Genomic DNA, 19,286 nt, shown 5'->3' on the forward strand with positions numbered 1-19,286 from the left:
TGGGGGTGGATGTGAAGCAGGGTTGGTTAGATGAGTGGCATAAGAATAGAATAATGGCCTGGTTAGAGCTGTAATAAAGTGACAGATAAGATACTGGGACATTTGAAACAATAAGCTTATGTAGTCAAAGGCATCTTGAAGCCCTCATTTAGTGCTTTTTCATTTGATGTTCTTTTATAAATCAGTTTTTTTAAATAATATTTTATTAGGTTTTATCAATAAGGAGATTCTAAAGAATACAAAAACAGAAAAATACAAAGTTACAAAATACAAAAATACAAACATTAAACACAAAAAAGACAGGAAAAAGGGGGGAAAACATAAAGAAAACAAAACTCCCTCTTTTAAAATTTCTCTTTAACTTATTTTCCTGACTTCCTCACGCCTCCCTTTTTTGTATCCCTTTTCTTAAAATTTAGTTCAGCAAATTCATATCCAGTTTAACTTATCTATTATCAATCCCATCTTACATTTTACCTTGGTGCTAGAACCCCATCAGTTCATTTCAACGTCATCAGCATTCAAAAATTTTACAGTTTCTGTAAATAAATTTTAAATTTCCTCCAATCTTCCTCCACGAGCTCTTCTCCCTGATCTCGAATTCTGCCAGGCATTTCCGCCATTTCCATATAGTCTCTTTTATAAGTCAGTTTTATTCCGCCACTTGCCTCTTCCTAGTCTATGTAAGGGCTACTGATGGTTCCTAGTCACAATGGCTGTGCTTTGTCTCCACAGTCAGAGGGAGCAATGCCTCTGCATACCAGTTGCTGGAGACTGGGGCAGTGGCAGAGGGGTGGAGAGTACTCTTTGTGCTCGGATCCTGTATTGAGGGTTTCCCTCAGGCATCTGGCTGGCCACTGTGAGAACAGGCTGCTGGACTAGATGGGCCACTGGCTTGAATCCAGCAGAGGTCTTACGTTCTTCTGTTCCGATCCAAGTGATCTGTGGTGGAGGGTATTTGGTAGGATACCCAGGAAAGACCCAGCTCATAGCAGTACAATTTGAAGTGGAAAAGTGGCACAGGGAAGAGTGAGCAGTGCTAGAAGACCTCAGAGCAAAGGGGTTGGCACAATACCCATCTCTTCCACCTGCAGCTGTTCCCCTGCAGCTTCACAGGAAAGGAAGTAAATTTATACAATATATGAAGGACAATTGCAAGCCATTAACAGCACTGGCAGGACTTATTTAAGAAGACTTGTAATGTTGATTATATATACCTTTATACATATTGGTTAAAATTTTTGACAATGGAAAGGACATAAATGCAAAGAGGAAGTAGTATATAATACTATGATATAAAAAAGAATTAAGCTAACCATGAGATGGGAGGGAGGGAGGTCGACAGTTTATTTGAACAAACTGGAAAAATATGAATGTATTTTAATAGTATAAAATGGAAACTTAATATATTTTTTAAAAAGGAAAGGAAGCTCATAGGGGTGGCCCTAGGTCATCGCCTGCCAGGCATGGGGCAAGCAATCATGGCAAAAGCTTCACTTTGCAAACAGCCTCCAACTAGGCCATCACCACCATGCCTGCTTCCCAGAAACTACTCAGGCTCAGCCACAGATTTCTGACACAATGAAAAAGCTACACAGATGGGATATTTCATTTCATTTTCTTAAAACGCACATAGACCTTTACAAGTGAATGTCAGAAAACACCTCTCAGCTTCCTCTGGCCAGCCAACACCAACAAGGGCCCTGTTTCCAAGGCAGGCCGAGATCCTAAAGTCCAGCCGCCTATTTTTTTTTATTATTTTTCTTTCAAAATGTCCATAGTTGGTCTTGAAGCCACCACAACTCCTGGGAGAGGTTGGGGGGGGGAGGAGGAATGTTTGCAGGATGGTGATGTGTCACCAGCTCCTCCTCTTGGCCAGAGATGGCGGTAAAACAGTTGCTCTGGCAGGGGAATGGGATGTGTGGAACAGGGGTGGTGGTGAAAGTGGCTCCTCTTGAGGGGTGGGAGTGGCTTCTTCTCTTGGTGGGATGCAGGGTGGGAGCTGCTTCTCTTGGTGGGGCAGGGTGGGAACAGCTTGAGTGGGGTAGAGGGAGCTCTGAGGGGTGGCTTGGACCAGAAGAATCTCCTTTCTGTCCCAGTGTAAAATTTCTTCAGGGCTGCCATCTGGCCTAGAAAGGAGAGAGAAGGAAGGTACTTTACAACTGCCAAGTACAGCACAGCCACCAGTCTGACTCAAAATGGGAGTATCTCCCCACTCCACAGGCTCCAGCTCCTCACTTATTTTTGAAGGTGGGGAGCTGCCTGATGTGCCTGCCTGCTCACCTTTTCATCACAAGCACTGAGGTGAAGGCTCTCAACATTGGGGGGGTGGTAGTGGTGGTCAAGGGTTTTTCAAAGACCCCTCCATTTGCTCTCTTCCCCAGCTTTGGGCCTCTCAGCCACTTCTCTTTTTACAGGAGCATACCTGACACTCTAGGCTTGGATGCACCCAACTTACCGTATTTGTTTTTGAGTCTAGGTGAACAGAGAGGGGTGCTCTTGAATAGCACATGGGGATTAGGGTCGGGTGGGGTGAGGTGAGAACTTGCAATACTTACACAATGAAAATGAAAACCTCTTCAGTTTCCTCAGCCTACATGAATAACTTGCTCTGGAAGGGCAGCTAGGAAATTGGCACCAGTGGAGACCACCCTCTGTGCCTTCTTGAACTCATTTGTTTGATTCTTTCCCTCAACACACACACACAGGCAGCTTCCACCAATTTGTTCTCTCTGGCTCTAGAGTTACATGATTCATACTCCCCCTCCATTTCAACCCATTGACCTGCCTCTCACAACTGAGGCCATGTGCAGATGGGTCAGAACTTTCATAAAAGGAAGTGGAATAGAATACCAAGTCTCCCACATCCCCGGTTCCTTTGGCCTGCTAGAGCACCGTCCTACCCCCCCCCCCAACTCCTTGCTTTCAGCCTGCTGAGCTTCTGTGAGAGCTGCTTGATGGTCTGGAAGATAATCTTGGGTGAGACATCCAGGGCCACTGCTGAACCTTTGAGAGAGGTGGGCAAAGCATCCTTCATACCCTCCACCTCTTCTGAGCAAGAGGAGACATCGGTGGGGGGTGGGGAGGAGAAAGAGAATTGTGAAGGGGGAAAAAACCTGAATTACAGGAAAACACATTATATGCCCAGCACCTCAGAGAACTCCCAGGAAGTACCAAGATGGGAGGGCAGAAAAAAGGGGAGATATATTTAGGAGTCAAGCACTTGCAGATTAAATCTCAAAAGGTTTTAAGCAAGAACAATCTGCTTCCAGAAGGATTCACAGAGTCCCCTGCTCATGTCCCATCATCCTCTTGTGATGTGTTCCCTTGCACTGTTGTATCAGGATCAGGAAGGTGGGTTAGTCTGCAGTTGCAGCTTATCACAATACAGAAGGGTTGGTTTTTTTGCAGATGGGAAGCCATTGACAAGGATGGCTGAGATGGCACAAGCTACTGTGTCAGCTGCCCCCCCCCCAAAAAAAAATCCCAATGGGGAGCTCTCACAGGGACAGGCTTGCCTCCGGCATCTTGATACCACCCTTGGCCCTATTCCCCTGGCAGAAATGCCCATCACATATCTGCTTCAACTCTACCAGAGGGAGGGCAATCTCAGAGAAGATACACCTCCCCCATTAGCTATGGCCTCAGCCTGCAGTCGCAGGCCCACCTTTCTGTGCCATTTTGTGGTGGCTGCCATCCCTTTCCAGGTGGGGGAGAACCCCCTGCATGTTTGCCAACACCTCAAGGGGGCTCCTTGGGAGGAAGAACCTGCATCTCCATGGGTGGGTGGGGAGGTGTATGGAAGATGACAAAACAGGACAAAGGGCTTCCTCCCGGATTTTCACCTCCAGCTCAGTAACATTGGGAGCTTCGTCTTAGGCAGGGTGGCGACTGGGAAACATTTTGCTGTGGTGGGGAGGGGAAAAAGAAAGGCATTGGAGAGTCTAAACCAAAACAGCCACCCCATCAATGTCCAAAATGGGAAGAAGCCAATAGTGGGGAGGAGGGGTGCTAACAGAGAAGACCTTCCCTCTCTCCCTGGTCTTTTCAAAGGGAGAGGCAGGAAATGAGCAGGATACTCCCAGAATGCCTTGCAACCCTGTTGGATCTTCACTGCTTACGGGTGTGGGTGACTATCAGCCACTCACCAGAAGTCCCTAATCTCCTGCATATCTTGCTTCTCTGCTCCAGGGTAGGGGAGACTGCACCATCCACCCATCAAGCTTCACCCACACCTCAGCAGCAAGCAGCAGAATAGCAACAAACACGCATGACTGAAAAAGCAGGAAAATGTGGAAGATAAATATGCCACACCCACACACAGAAAAGTCTGGTCCAAAATCTGATCTGTTTGTGACATAAGCCATGGCCGCCATCTGGAAGCCCGCTTGAAGTCCTGGGCTGTTCTCCCAAGACCCCTCAACCCTCTCCTTCCACCTCAGCAGTTTGACCATGAAGGGCACCCTTCGCTACCATCTTCATCTTCTACTCCCTCCTACCGAAAGGGGAAATGGAGTGGTAGGAAACAGCAGGTAAAAACCTTACATCTTCTTTTCAGAATATGTTGAAGCCATGTGCTCATAGATCTGAGGTCCTGGTTCAAAGGTGGAAATGATGAAGAGGACTCACACATTTGAATGGAGAAAAGAAACAAGATGGAGGAAGAGGCAACACGCCAGGGCTGCCTTGTTTAGCTTACAACCTTTAAACAAGGAAACATGGTTTTATGGTCTCCCTTTTCATCTGTCACGGTCCGGTTCACGGGCGATCAAAGTCCCGGCTGGGGACGTTGGGACCGGGGGCAAGATGGTGGGGTGGGAGCCGGAATGGGAGTCCAGAAGCCAGGAGTCGGGAAGCCAAGGGTCCGAGGGTCAGGAAGCAAGGAGTCATGAAGTCAAGGGTCCGAGGATCAAGGAGGCAAGGAACCCAAGGCAGGGAACGTGTTGCTGTGGCAAAAAGCTGAAGGGAAATAGAATAGAATAGAATAGATTCTTTATTGTCATTACACAAGTGCAACATTGCACAAAGTGCAACGAAATTGGATGCCATCCCTTAAAACAACAAAAGCAAAACAACAACAACAACCAAACAAACCACATTCCAGCCACACCCACACCACACCCATCAAACTCCCAGGTCACACTATCGAGTTACAGCATTCAAAAAGGCCACAGCTCTTGGATAGAAACTGTTTTTCAGTCTATTTGTCTTTGACTTGATGTTTCTATATCTCCTGCCAGAAGGCAGTAGTGCAAACAGACCGTGTCCCGGGTGAGATGAATCCTGCAGGATGTTATTTGCTTTCCTAAGACAACGGGAACCGTACAGTTCTTCCAAAGATGGGAGAGGATGACCAATAATCCTTTGGGCTGTGGTTATGACCTTCTGGAGCACCTTCCTCTCCCTAGCTGTACAACTGGAGAACCAAGCACAAATACAGTATGTAAGAATGCTCTCTATGGAGCCTCGGTAGAAGGACACCAGCAGTCTCTCACTCAGATTGTTCTTCTTTAAAAGTCTGAGGAAATAAATTCTCTGCTGGGCCTTCTTCACCAGAGCAGTGGTATGTGCGCTCCAAGTCATGCCCTGATCGATAGCTACTCCCAAAAACCTGAATTCCGCCACCCTCTCCACCCGTTCCCCGTTAATATACAAGGGCTGAATGTCCGCCTTTTTTTTTCTGTAATCCACCACCAATTCCTTGGTCTTAGCCGTATTAAGAGCCAGATTGTTCTCTCCACACCAAACACAGAGCCGCTCCACCTCGTCCCGATAGGCGGACTCATCCCCTCCTGAAATGAGCCCTACCACCGTAGTGTCATCAGCAAACTTGATGATTTTGTTGCTGGAATAGATGGCTGTACAGTCATACGTATAGAGAGTGTAGAGCAGGGGACTCAACACACAACCCTGTGGTGAGCCGGTGTTAAGGCTAAGGGCTGTGGACATGTGTGACCCTACTCTAACCCTCTGAGAACGTTCTGACAAAAAATCCAAAACCCAGAGACAGGTGGAGTTGGAGAGTCCAATCGCCTCTAGCTTGGACACCAGTCTATGGGGGAGGATAGTGTTAAAAGCAGAGCTAAAATCCACAAACAGCAGCCTCACATAACTCCCCGGCTGCTCCAGATGGGACAGAGCAGCATGGAGAGTGGTACTGATGGCGTCTTCTGTGGATCTATTTGCTCTGTATGCAAACTGGTAGTTGTCAAAAGTTGATGGAAGACAGGAAATAATGTGACGGCGCACCAGTTTCTCAAAACACTTCATGATGATTGGAGTCAGTGCTAACGTTATATCCCTTCCCGGCTCTTGCCACCAGGTGCGGTGAGTTACCAATCAGCCTCACCTGTGAGGCCGTGCCTTGCCTCTTCAGAACAAACTTAGGAAGGCCCCAGTCCTGGTCACAGGGCCTGGCTCCTGCCTGCACACCTGACATCCATGAGCAGGGCTGAACATCTACTTGTTGTCTGATGATCCCAGCACCCTCTTGCTGTGGCATTTTAGTACCAGCCTTGCACCCTTTTGCTGCAGGAACACTAGCAGATCCTTGTACAGCAATGTATGCAGGTCTAACAGAAGCACAGATAGTGAGAGATGTTGTTGTTAACCTGCTTCATGTATCCTGATGAGAACATTGAGTGTGTTTGGTTGCAGAATCAGGCCAAAGGCCCACCTACGTCAGAGGAACAAAGGAAGCTGCCTATACCACATCAGGCCATTGCCATCCATCTAGTTCAGTACTGTTGACACTGAATGGCAGCATTTTTAAGTGCAATCAGTCTATGAGTTCACTTTTGTGAAATCTTTTTCTGGCTTCAAAATTAGGGTTAATGAACATTTTCCATGTTTGTGGGACTGACTCCCCCCCCTCAAGATGTATAATAATGTTTAAATGGAATAATTTTGCAAACTATGGGGAGAGCTCAGTCTGAAACACTTGTCCATCTGGTCCCAGTGATTTACCTGTCCTAAGGTGCTTAATAACATTAGTAACCACTTCCTGAGAAATTGAAGTGAGCCTGCAATGCTCAAACTGGATCACAGTGTCCCTTGGGAATTCACCTGCTCTGCTTTCCCCAGTTGGGACTCATTATGAGCCCCCTCTAAATCCACTGAGGGCAGTGGAAATGGAACCATATCCGCCCCTTCTACTTTTTCAGATAAACCACAACATTTAATGTTTTCTGTCTGTCTCTGTCCGATTTTTCTTCTAGCTTAAGTGCTAGATCATCAGTTGCCTTTTGAAGCAGCTGAATTTCAGATTGATTTTCAAGGGCTGTATTCATAGCTTCATTAGATGTTTTGGAGATTTCCTTAAGGTCTCCCAATAGTGAGTCAAATCATCTTTCAAAGAAGACTAGAGCAATTGCCCAGTCTGAGGCTAGCACTTGTCGGATCCAGTTTATGTAAGCGCCTATGACACCCTGTCGCCCTCCATATTGAGAGCAGATTTCCCGCCTTTTTGTTGCCCCAGGCCTCCCTTTGCCATTATAGAGTAGGCCTTGCGTGAGGCCTCAGAACAGATACTATTTTCTCCCTTAAATCAAGTTTTACAATTTTGCTTTATGGACCTTGAGCATTACCTTACTGGAACTGTAAATTTCTGGGTGCCAAACCACTTTTAAAAGACCACTTGATGCATTTATTGTCCTGTGGCAATCAGAGACATTTTGATCCTTGGCTAGCCATGCCCCTGCATTTCATTTTTATCCCACCATTTTCTAAGCAGCTCAAGGTGGTGTATATGGTCCTCTGTCTCAACTGTTTATGTGGATGTGCAAACGCAGGGGGGGCCACATGAATCATGCGACAGCTTTGGAGGTCAAGGGGCAGAGAAAGGCAGCATTTAAAAGAGGGGAAGAGTAGTATAAAGCCAGGAACTCAGGCAGAGGGGGAAAGGGAGGCCATTTGAACTCTGTCACCAGTGGGTTGCTGATCTGTTCCAGAGAGGTGGTGTCCAGGTACTTCAAATCGTTGTCCAGGCGCTGCTTGTTTTCTACCCGCTTCACTGCCTCTTTTACGTACCAGAGAATCTCTTGGCATTTGTCCCAGACCGGGCAAAACTTCTTGTGCTCCAAGGCCTACCCTCAGCAAAGAAGGTGCAGCGTGGGAGAGATGGGCTGACAGCTACTAGTGGTTTGTTTTTATTTACCAAAAATCTGCAATCTGCTTTTGAAAAACGGGTGGTCCCAAAGCGGTTCACCACATAAAGCAGAAACGTTGCATTTAAAAGCTGCATTTAGAACAAACTGGTATTGTAAAATCAGATTTAGAAGCAGGCGCAGGAGCCAGACATAATGCAAAACGATCCTTGTTTGCCGATACAAGAGTTGGTTCCTGAACAACACTTGCACAGACCCACAGTGTGCTAATGCAAATGTGTGTGCATATTACATAAACACACAGCATCACCTATTTGCGTGCTGACATTTCACAGTAAGCCATGCTCAAAGCAGGTCACAACATTCAAAAGTTATTTACATAATAACAGTGCACAGTTCATTCAGCCAAGTGGGTACTTGGGGGGGGGGGTTCTGTATGTCTCTTTTCTCTGCATTGCTTTAAGAGACCTCCCCGCAAACATTATAACTGATTTCATGGAATAAGACCTGCACTCATTAGGCCTGACACTCAGCCAGGTCTGTGAAGATTGTGTTTTTGCTAACAAAGAGTTAACTCCAACTTTGAACGGTGTGATTTACTGACCGACAGGCTTTTTGACAATAGGTTGGCCACCTCTCAATATAATTTGGCCAAACTCGGCATGAGGGTTACTGAGGTGGGACTGGCAGTTGTCATTGATGTTTGGACACCAGCCACCATTTTGACTCAATATGGCAGACTGATATGTCACTTTGGTATGACTTCACCTGTTTTATGGCATAAGTTCAGCCACCAATCAAGGCAGCATCACCAAATTCAGGATGAAGGTTCCCGAGGTGGGGTGGCAGTCTTCATTGACATTTGGATGCTGGGTACCATTTTGATTCAAAATGGCAGACTGAAACATGACTTTGGCATGACTTCTCTTGATTTTTGGCATGTTGAGTCCACCCTCACAAATAACACTACTCATTTTAAAAACACTTTTTTTGTTTTTGTTCCTACAAATCTGTGGGTGGCACTAGGCACTCCCTGATGGTGTATGTGTGTAGGCTTCTAAGCAGGGTCAAATGGAAAGGATGGTCAGGGGTGGGGGAGAGAAGATTTTAGGGAGAAAGTGTGGGTCTATCTCAGGGGTCAGCAAACTTTTTCAGCAGGGGGCTGGTCCACTGTCCCTTAGACCTTGTGGGGGGCCCGGACTATATATTTTTTAGGGGGGGAATGAACGAACTCCTATGCTCCACAAATAACCCAGAGATGCATTTTAAATAAAAGCACACATTCTACTCATGTAAAAACATGATTCCCAGACCATCCGCAGGCCAGATTTGGAAGGTGATTGGGCCTGATCCGGCCCCCGGGCCTTAGTCTGCCTAGCCATGGAGATATCCTTATTTATTCCCCCTCCACTCCATTCAGGTTGTATGAACAGGGGAGATGGGGGAACCTGTACTCTTGTCAGGCTCTTTGGGGAAGGTTTGGGAAGTGGGGGTCTCCTGCTCCGCCCCCCACGCCAAAAGTTTCCTTCCCCAACGACCTCTCCCCAGACAGCGGGTGGCCATAGCAAACAGCACCCAGATCAAGCCCTTTTGGTGATAGGGGAGGTCAGGGAAAGCGGGAAAGGGAATATGCCTCTTTCTAGTTCTCTTCTCCCCACTGCAAGGGTTACAGGGCCCCGAGAGACCCTGGGGGAGCTTCACAGGTGCCCGTTCTGCAGGCGTGGCGGCGGCGCCCTTTGGCGAGCAGGTGACAGGTGGAAGGAGGGGGATGCCTTGACTCGGCCATCGGCGCTGCTCCTGCGCCCTCTAGTGGCCAACAGGGCTCGCTGCAGCCGCCTCGGCCCTGCCTCTTTCCCCGCCTAGCTGCTGCCGGGGTTTGGTTGCCACGGCGACCGCGGCCTACACAGCTGTGCGAGGCCTGAGCTGAGTTGAGGGAGGGGGCTGACCTCGATACTGATATACCGCTGTTACCTCTGAGGCGCGGGGCGGGGTGAGGTGGGGGGTGGGAAGAGGGTTCGTCACGTGGCCTTGGCAGGGAGACTCACCTGCTCCAATAAAAGTGGGCGCAGCCTCGCCTTAGAGAGCTTCAGCCCCCCCCCTCAAATCCTGCCCCATCTCTCTTAGGGTCCTTCTTAATAAGTCGCCAGCACCCACTTTGAGGCCCCTCTGCTCGTTAGGGACTCACCCCACATATACCCATGGCTGACCGTCAATTGCTCCCTCTTTGTCCCGTTTCCAGACCCTCATAGGGACCCCCATCCCATTGCTATAGAAACCCCCTCCCCCGTTCAGCCAAGGAGAGAGCCTTCTGATAGAATTTTGAATCTAACAGATCTCCCCTCCAGGGATCTCCAACATCTCAAAAAATCAGCCATAATCTCAGGGACCTTGAAGCTTCCCCCCCCCCCAACAAAAAAATATCTGTGCTGGTTCTCCCAGAATTCATTAATTTCCCTCCCCCAGCCCTCACATCTTTCAGCTCTTGTCCCCATTCAGGGACCTTCGCCCTCGACTTCCTCCAATCTCATGAGTTGTTTCTTTGTCCTCACAGAGTCCTTTCCAGAGGGAGGGGTGCCATGGGGAAAAAAGGAGAGCGGTGGGCCAAGGACAAGGCTGCAGCCTTGGAAGAAGAAGCCAGGAATGCTGCCAGAAGGGCTGAACATGGGGAAGGTAGGAAGATCTACTCTGCCCCCCCCCATCTCTCATTCTGCTTTGACTCAGCCACTCTCTAGGGAAGTTTTCAGTCTCAGGACGATCTTGCGTGGCTGATACATGGTGGCTTGCTGCGTTGAGTTCCACAGTTGAGCATGGATTGCATCCCAGCTCCACTCTACTCTAGCCACTAGCTGCCACCACCCACATACAATCTTAGGATCTGAACGCCAGCTGCTTGGTGTCTCTAAAGCCCTCCCGGGGCGTCTCCCCTTTCTTCACAGAGGAATACCAGTGCACAGGGATCCTGGAGCAGGATTTCTTGGAGCTCTGCACCCGGGCTGGATTCCAAGAGATCCCAAAAGTTACACTGAGGCCACACCCCAATTCTTTCACTGTACAGGGTGAGTGGTGCTTGTTCCTCTCAATAACTTCATTGGGTTTTACATCCTCTGTAATATTTCCCCACTTCACAAATCGAGTTACAAATCGAGCCCAATGCTGGGGTTGGGGGTCGAGAGTTTAAGGCAGTTCTCGGTGCTATCTCCGCCGCCCCCTTGGATGTCTTGGGTGTCGCTAGTTCTCTGCGGCACAATTCTGACAACAAACGAGTGTGTCTTTGCTCAAATGCTGAACCTGGTAGCATTTTTTTTTTTACAGTGCCTCAGTCACCAGCATGGGGGCAATCAATTCCATAAAGTATGATAAACATCCCAGGCATCTCCAAGTCGAGCTTAGAAAGATTCCTGAGAGCTGCTGACAGTCAGTAATCGCTAGAGGGACCGATGATCTGAGGCTTTAAGGCAGCTTCCTATGTCCCCGTTTAACTCAATCAGAACCATGAGGACTGGAGTTTATTTTTAGAGGAAAAGGAGTATCTCAGTGGCAGAGCATCTGCCTTGCAGAAAGGAGGTCACAGATTCAATCCCCAATGGCACTTCCATGAAGGGCTGGGAAAGTCTTCTGGTCCGAAACCCTGGAGAGAACCATTATTGGTCAGTGAAGCCTGGATTGGATTAGATGGACCTCAAAGGTCTGACTCGATACAATTCAGCTTCCTGTGTAAAGATGGCCATCTCTTGAAGCTATCTATACCTCCAACATCCGTTTTCACAGGAGAAGAGGCATGCACTTGACCAGCCTTCCCCAACATGGTGGCCTCCAGATTATGTTGGACTACAAATCCCATCAGCCTTAGCCAGCACACCCTGCGCCTGTCAGCCCCAGCATTGTATGGACATGCTGGCTAGAGCTGATGGAAGTTTAACATCTGGAGGGCACCAGGTTGGTGACAGTCGCCTTTCCACTTTGTGGGTGGGTGCAGACAGATGGGAGAGCAAAATGTTACCCTCTTGGGAATGTCCAGACCAAAGAGGCAGCTGCTCGATGGAGAGACATCAGATAAGGTGGAAGAGGCCAGGTAAGATTATCGCTGAGCAGAGAGGAGGCCACGTCTGGTCAATGAATCCAGAAGGGTTTGATGCTCTGTAGGTTGCTAGCTTAGCTTCCCTCCTGGAACGATGTCTTGTTCCTTACGGACCCATGAGAGAAGCTGCTAGGCTCTTTCCTCCTTGTTGCTACCCTGGTGAGCTCTGACTTGTCTCCACAGAGGAGCCTGACCCACTGGCCGAGAGGGAGGGTCCCTACATCATTGCACAGATCCAGTGCAAGTATGCCTTCTTCCGCCCCACCATCCAGGTGGATTTGGAACATGAGGACCCCAAAACCACTAAGGAGATCTTCATCCGGAGTGAGTGAAGTGGTGTCCCTCTCCCTGGTCCACACAGACCTTCCGTCTCCCCTCTTTGTGCCCCTTGAGCAGGGTGGGCTGGGGGCTTCAAGGCCAACGAAAGCCCCACCTGCTTTTCTCTGTCAGCAGACTGGAAAATCGAAGACAAGATGCTGGGTATCTTTGCCAAGTGCCTGCCAGCTCTTTCCCACCTCCAATCAATTCGGTGAGTGGCACAAAGTCCTGGGGCAGGGGGCATGGCTTTCAGGCTAGTGGTTCACCCAACATCCTCCTGCAGGCTAAAGGGGAATACTTCTCCTGAATTCCCAAGTTTCATCCACTCTGCTCTCCTTTCAGGCTCTGGAAGGTTGGCCTGACAGACGTCACCTTCCTCTCTCTCCTCTCCATTGTGCCAACCTGCTCCACACTCAAGTAAGTCTTGGATCAGGGCCTGTCAGGCCTCAGCCAGGGTCTCCTCCCCTCTGTCAAGTGATGAGGCAACAGCCTGGGAGTCCAGAGGCAGGCAGGGTGGTTAATCGCAGCAAGCAGGAGCAAGGGCTGAGGCCCAGGCAAGGAGGAGGGCAACACATTTCTCGGACGGATGAACTGGCTGGAAGGCTGGGCTTTTAGGGGCCCAAGTGAGCCAGAATTGTAGGAATGGGGGCCAAGGCTGAGGTGGACCCCTTGGCACTAGGGAGCTTTGGGCAGCCTGATGCCCTGAGATGCTGTTGGGCGCCCACCATCCATGATCCTTGATTGACCATTGGTCATGCTGGCTGCTGGGGCTGCTAGGAGTTGGAGCCCAACAACAACTGGAGGGCCACATTTTGAGAAGAGATGGCTTAGCCAGCCAAGTTCACAGGAGATGGCAAATGCTGCTGGCATAGACAGGAAGGTGTTCAGTCTTGACACCTACTTCCTGCCTGCAGGAATGCCCTGGTTACTTGATCCCACAAGCACCATCTTGATTTTTTCTTTTTAAAAATAAGATCAACAATAGAATAACAGAAAGGGGCAAATACCTGACAGTGGTGGGCAGACCTCTTCTCCTTCTGCTTGCAGGACACTGGCCGTGGAGGGAAACCCTATGTGTGAGCGAGTGTTCCACAAGCTGATTGCTGAAGAGACCAAGTGAGAACTGAGGGGAGGCCTGGGGGGAGATTGGGAGTGGAAGACTGAGCTCTGTGTGTGCATGCATGTGTGCATGGAGGTCTCTTGCCTCTAGCACACATAGAGCCCACAGGAAGGGAAGGACCACAGCTCAGCGGCACAGAATGTCCAAGGCCCAGTCCCCGGGGATGAGAAAAGATTCCTGCCTAAAACTCTGTAGAGCCACTCTGCCAGTCAGTGTTTACAATACTGAGCTAGATGGACCAGTGGTTTGACTTGGCATAAGGCAAGACGGGAGCCAGAAAAATATGTGTCCGGTGCAATTGCAGTAATCCAGGCCCTCTCTGGGGCAGCTGGGTGCCCAGTCCTGCTGAGAAGTGGCCTCTCCTTTCTTTCTTTCTTTTCCTTTCCTCTCAGCTTGGCCCACATTTCCCTCCGGAACAACGAGATCGATGACGAGGCGGCCTTACTGATTGGACAGGCGCTTTCTTCTCTCAAGGGCTCAAACAAGAACCTTGCCTCCATCAACCTCAGCTATAACCACATCACAGATGTGGGTGCTGGCTACATCGCCGATGTGAGGAGGCCTGAGGCAGCTCTGCAGCTAGGATTCAGGGCCTACATTCTGCTCTTGGAGGTTCAGGGGAGGGAGGGTGACTTTCTCCGAAAAAAGCCAGGAGTGGGAGCTTCTGGCAAGAGTGCTGTAGGGACAGACTGGGAGGTGGTTTAGAAATAGCATCCCAAGACTGAAGAGATGGGAGAGAGCGGTTTGTCAGGATGGAGGAAAGGAGTGCAGTTCCACTGTCAGTTTACAGCTGACCACTGGCTCTTTGGTGATCCAGTAGCAGTTTGCCCTTTTTCCTTGGTGTGGCTGGAAAAGTCTCTGTTGGTAATTTTGGCGTAGTGAAAGCTCTTTGGTTCTCCTAGCCAGGCATGGCCAAACTTGGCCCTCCAACTGTTTTTTGGGACTACAATTCCCATCATCCCTGACCATTGGTCCTGTTAGCTAGGGATGATGGGAGTTGTAGTCCCAAAACAGCTGGAGGGCCAAGTTTGGCCATGCCTGTGACCTAGGCAGAAGATGCCATTGGCTAGGGTGCCCTTTTTCCAAGGTAGCTACTTTTGGCAAAAGGCAACTCACTTATTGGATTGGAATGCAGGAAAATAGGATCAGCAGTTGCTGACTCCCCATTGAAACAGACATGCAACTGTTATAGAAGGGCAGCCCTTGTGAGGCAGCTGCTGTTTTGAAAAGTCCAGTGGGAAGGCATCCTTGCTTTTCACAACCCATTTGGACTGCCTAGAATCACACTGGTGTACGTAGACACATCCAACAGTACTCACAGAACAAATTGGGAATTTGCCCATCAGTATTTGGAAGCCTCAGAGAGTTGCATCCTCGACTTGGCCAGGGTTGTTGCAGTCCTGGGACTGCTCAGCACCCGGGGCCTTCTCTCCCAGAGAATGTGACCTTGCTCTCTTTCCAGTCCCTTGGCCTCGGGCCACTTAATCCCCCCTGTGCTTTTTCCTCCGTGTCTTTCTGGCCCCTCCTGCACAGGGCCTGCGGCTCAATCGTTCGCTGCTTTCCTTGTCGCTGGCGCACAACCAGATCAAAGATGAAGGAGCCCTGAAGCTCGCAGAGGTCAGTCTGGCTGTGGCCCTTCAAGCAGTTCAGGAGGTTCCCCTTTTTGGGAATGGGATGTGTGGGACAGGAGCCCTAATTGACAACATTGCTGCCTCCCTCCCTTCTGTAGCAGGCAGGCCTCTGCAGCCAGGGCAAGGAGAACAGCAAGTGGATCCAGGGAGGGAGGAATATCCTACTGTCCCAACAGCCTTGCCCTGCTCACTCCACAGGTTCTCGGCCCATTTGCCCTCACACACATGGAGGTGGTAGAGAGGAGGCGACTTCTGCTGGAGAAGGAGGCCCAGGAAAGATGTCGCTTGGTAAGCAGGAAGGAGAGAAGTGCCAGAGGAAGTGGGGGGGGTGGATGAGTGGGCTCCAGAACCCCCCTCTCTAGGCCCTGAAAGTTTGCAGCAGAAGCTGGCTGTTCACAGAGCTATTTGGCTTGCCTCTGCCATGGCCTCATAGAGAAACTGCCCACCAGCCCTAAATCTCTGGAAGTGTTTCTTCTTGTTCTTGCACTTTTTGTTGCTTATTTTAGGATGAACCACAGTTGCTTGTGTAGTGTTTATTATTATTATTAGATAAATTTTAAAAAGCTGTAAAACTTACCAGAAGTATGGGTGGAGAGGGACCACAAATGGCTGAACCAGCGTTCAGTTTGCTAGGATGCATGTCAGTCCTTCCATTTCCAAAGCCAGGCTCCCTCTATGGCTGCACCGCACATTGCAACTCTGTCGCTCTCCCTTTCCCTCAGAGTCTCCTGCAATAGGTAACAGAGCTTGCGCAGTAGGAGACTACCCTGATCCATCTCTGCTGCCACTGGGCTGGGGAATCGGCACAGGGCCATTTCTGCCAAGAGGCTGCTATTCTTCTGAGCCGACTCTTTCCACTCCTCTCTCTCAAGCCACAGAGACATGCGGAACTGAAAAACGAGCGCCCCTCCAGCCACATGAGCAGCATAGCCCTCGATAAGCTCCAGACAGCCAAGACCACCAAAGCCACCACTAAGAAGAAGGAGAAAGAGAAGGAGAAAGTGAGAGCCCTGGAGCAAGCCAGGAGACAGTCTGAAATGAGGAGACCCTAGGAATGCTGTTTGGAAAGGCCTTGCCCTCACTGTGGTTGAGGGAGGCAGGGGGTAGTGGAGAGATGGGGTTTCCTTCTTGCCGGGAGGCTGATTCTCCTCCTCCTGTTTATCTCCCATGGCTTCTGCCTCTCTACTTCCAGAGGCTAGGCTGGGGACTGTTGGGTGCAAGGACTTTTCTGTGGTGGCTCCCCATTTGCACAGATAGCATCTCAGAGCCAGGGGAAGAGCCTTTGATCCTCCCTAGCCTTGGCTGCTGCTTTTCACTTTTGCTTCCACTGACTCTTCACGTGCTTTACCAAACTCATTTTCTGCTCTGCTGCTAATTGGTGTGGAAGCCATTTAGCCTGAAAGCCCCCTTGAGGCAGAATACAAATGAACCTATCCTCCTCCTCCTGAATGCTGCATAGTTTCCTCTGCCAGGAGAGGGCCTGCATCCCCCCCCCCGGCCCCCGGTCCTTCCCTTCTACTGTCCCAGCCTCTAAATATAACCCCCTGGCAACCCCCCCCCCCCCACTTCTGCCGCTCTAATTAGCAAAGTGAAATATAAAACCTTTTCTACTTTCTTACTATCTCTCATTGGTTTTGTTTACTGCTTTGTGTCACCCCTTCTAGTTGTGGAATTCACTTAGTAAGTGAAGGATGGAGGGAGCAGCAAGGCTGGGTTCCCAGTCTGGGATACATCCCCTTCCCCTCCCCAATTATCTCAGCCCTGACCCCTTCTTCTTTCCCTTCCCACCAGCGCATTTGGCTGAGGTGTGATTCTGGATGTGGGGTTGGGTTTGAATAGGCTTGCCATATTTCAAAAAGTAAAAACCAGGACACGCCGAACTTTCTTGAGCTTTTTTTTTTTTTTAGGAAAACCCAAAATTTGTTAAGCATTTTTTTTCCAAAAGCGCTTTTTTGATTGACTTGCCTAAGATCCAAGACCAAGTGCCGCCTTTTGGAAATTTCCCCCAGATGTCAATTCCGCCTTTGAAATCCCAGTAATGTTTGAACCACTTTTAGAGGGGTGGGGGAAGGGACTACGCACTACCTATTTATTAAAAAAACAACCAACCCAAACCTTCCCTTCTTTCTAGGAACTTCCTAAGAAGGATGACAAGGGCCAGGCCAGTGCAGCAACAGCTGCACCAGCAACACCAGCAGCTCAGTCCAAGAAGGAAGACTCCAAGCAGGCCAAGAAAGGTGCCCTGAAAGCCCTCTTGACTGCCATTTCCTCCCCCTCCCTATGGACTGTTTTCAGGCCTTCACTGGCACTCGCAAGGGCTGCTTGACCACAGCCTTCTTGATTTCCCCCCTACAGCGGCTCCTCCTGCTGAACAGAAAGCCGCCCGCGGCAAAGGAGCAAAATCGGGCACCAAAGACAAACGGGCTCAAGTCATAGAAGTGGAGGTGAGGCTCATTCGAGCATCGTCCAGCTCAGCTCTTGACCTGGCTTCTTCAAGGAAGAAACTGGTAGCCCCAGCCCCTCACCCTTCCTTGACACCAAGCAGCCAAACCTCAAGGCAAGGATCCTTCACCTCCTCCTTCACACAGGGACCATCTGTGGCCCTCCAGATTGTGTGTTTGGAGCCCGAGAGCAATAATGGCCAGTAGCCAGGGGTGGTGGGAGTTTCTTCCCTGCCCTATCCACACACCAGCCCTTCCAGCCTCACATGTCCACACATTCAGAGAGTGTAGGAGAGGGCTGGGAAACATCTATGTTCTTCCCAGTTGCTGGACTGTAGCTCCCCTCACTATCATCATCCTTGACCTTCGGCCATGCCGGTTTCTGCCAGGAAGCATAGATGACCCCCCCCCCATTACTCTATAGTCAAGGACTTCAACAAGCTGTTGAATGGCTGCCATCTTTCCTACATGGTGCCTTCACCTCACCAGCTTTTCTGTTTTCCTGGGCAGGTGATAGAGCCCACTGAGATGGTGAATCCGTTGCTGGAGCCAGCAGAGCACAGGGATGGGCAAGTCTTCCTGCCAGGCAACCGGGTCCTCATCTACTTGAACCTCATCCGTACGTCTCCCCTAGAGCAGCAGGGCCAGGCTGGGCCAAGCAGGGTGAAGAGGGTGACTCACCTAGCGGCTTTTTGTTGGGAGCCAAGGCCTTTCATGGGGCTCCTGACCAGCCGACCCAGCCGCTGTCGTTTCCTGACTTGTAGATGGCTCTAAGCAGAGCCAAGTGCTTGGCCAGCCGTGCCGGCTCCATTCAGTTCCCAAGATGGGCTTGGAGAGGCTGGGGACGGGAGCAAGCACCCTCCGAACGGGGAGGGAGATCCTGAGCTTGGTTCTCATCTTTTGCCTCGTGTCCAAACTCAGGTAACCAAATCACAGAGAAGGGCTTACAGGCCTTTCTGGTCGCCTTGGAACAGCAGAGTGTTAGGCTGGCTCCTGGAGGCAAAGGGCCGATGGGCCTCCTGCGGCTGTCACTGGCGGTGAGTTTGGGGACGGGGATGGGGAGAATAGCTGAGCCTTTGGGCCCTGGTTCTCTTTCCATCTGAAACTTGCACCCTCCCTCCTTTATGGGATTGAGGACAAGCTGGGGAAGCCTTACTGGTACTGCAAGCTTTGCAGGTACCTGCCTCCCTCAATCCCTCACCTGGATCATGTAAAACTGTTTCAGAAAAACAACTATCCAGTGGACAGCAAGACCTATGCCAGGATCCAAGAGCTCATGTGGACACGTGACCCCGTTCCCAGGTCAGGGACAGCAGCCAGGGTGGCAGAAGAGGAGACGGGGGCGGCGTAGAGCTTTAGCTGGAAAGCACACAAAAAATCCAGGATGATCCCTCTGGCCTCCTCACAGCGCTCCTTGGATTCAAGCATCACTTGTCATTTGAACGCAGGGAGAGGGAGGAAACTGCTTCCCACCCCAATTCAAGAGAAGTGCAAATAAACCTGATGCTCACCTCCTCACTTAAGGGTGCAGGACCCTGTACTAATTTAGGGAAAGATTTCAGGGGGAGGAGTCACTCTGTGGATGAGAGGCAG

The 19,286-nt window shown here is 50.0% G+C and overlaps 1 protein-coding gene and 2 long non-coding RNA genes across 8 annotated transcripts; 2 read left to right on the forward strand and 1 right to left on the reverse strand.

Moving 5' to 3' along the window:
* Window positions 1–45: 45 nt before the first annotated feature.
* On the forward strand, window positions 46–2,527 carry LOC310694576. Its single transcript, XR_014519761.1, has 3 exons — window positions 46–168; window positions 634–1,967; window positions 2,003–2,527. It is a non-coding gene; the product is annotated as an uncharacterized lncRNA (long non-coding RNA).
* Window positions 1,598–16,118, reverse strand: LOC310694577. Its single transcript, XR_014519762.1, has 2 exons — window positions 15,830–16,118; window positions 1,598–2,129 (listed from the first exon to the last, which is right to left on the reverse strand). It is a non-coding gene; the product is annotated as an uncharacterized lncRNA (long non-coding RNA).
* Window positions 9,901–19,211, forward strand: LRRC71 (leucine rich repeat containing 71). Of its 6 annotated transcripts, none has more exons than XM_083477733.1 (16): window positions 9,901–10,032; window positions 10,657–10,775; window positions 11,042–11,161; window positions 12,367–12,507; window positions 12,637–12,712; window positions 12,844–12,918; window positions 13,549–13,617; window positions 14,014–14,149; window positions 15,155–15,238; window positions 15,451–15,540; window positions 16,125–16,253; window positions 17,384–17,489; window positions 17,608–17,696; window positions 18,204–18,312; window positions 18,615–18,730; window positions 18,919–19,211. In XM_083477733.1, exons 2-16 carry the CDS (start codon window positions 10,682–10,684, stop codon window positions 19,042–19,044), a joined length of 1,560 nt encoding a protein of 519 aa, XP_083333859.1. In that variant the 5' UTR covers window positions 9,901–10,032; window positions 10,657–10,681; the 3' UTR covers window positions 19,045–19,211. The 6 variants fall into 6 exon arrangements, with proteins under 6 accessions (XP_083333859.1, XP_083333856.1, XP_083333857.1 ...); XM_083477730.1 differs by having other exon boundaries at window positions 9,903–10,032; window positions 14,014–14,173; XM_083477731.1 differs by having other exon boundaries at window positions 10,016–10,095; window positions 14,014–14,173.
* Window positions 19,212–19,286: the final 75 nt, after the last annotated feature.

This window comes from Podarcis liolepis (assembly GCF_965112155.1).
Source record: "Podarcis liolepis genome assembly, chromosome: 15".
Taxonomy (NCBI): Eukaryota; Metazoa; Chordata; class Lepidosauria; order Squamata; family Lacertidae; genus Podarcis; species Podarcis liolepis.

Bases quoted from the DNA above. Each gene is read 5' to 3' on its own strand.
- LRRC71 (XM_083477730.1), top strand. From the start codon at position 10,682: ATGGGGAAAAAAGGAGAGCGGTGGGCCAAGGACAAGGCTGCAGCCTTG. The intron at 10,776-11,041 runs GTAGGAAGATCT...CTTTCTTCACAG, and splicing joins AAGGGCTGAACATGGGGAAG to AGGAATACCAGTGCACAGGG. The intron at 17,697-18,203 runs GTGAGGCTCATT...TTTCCTGGGCAG, and splicing joins CTCAAGTCATAGAAGTGGAG to GTGATAGAGCCCACTGAGAT.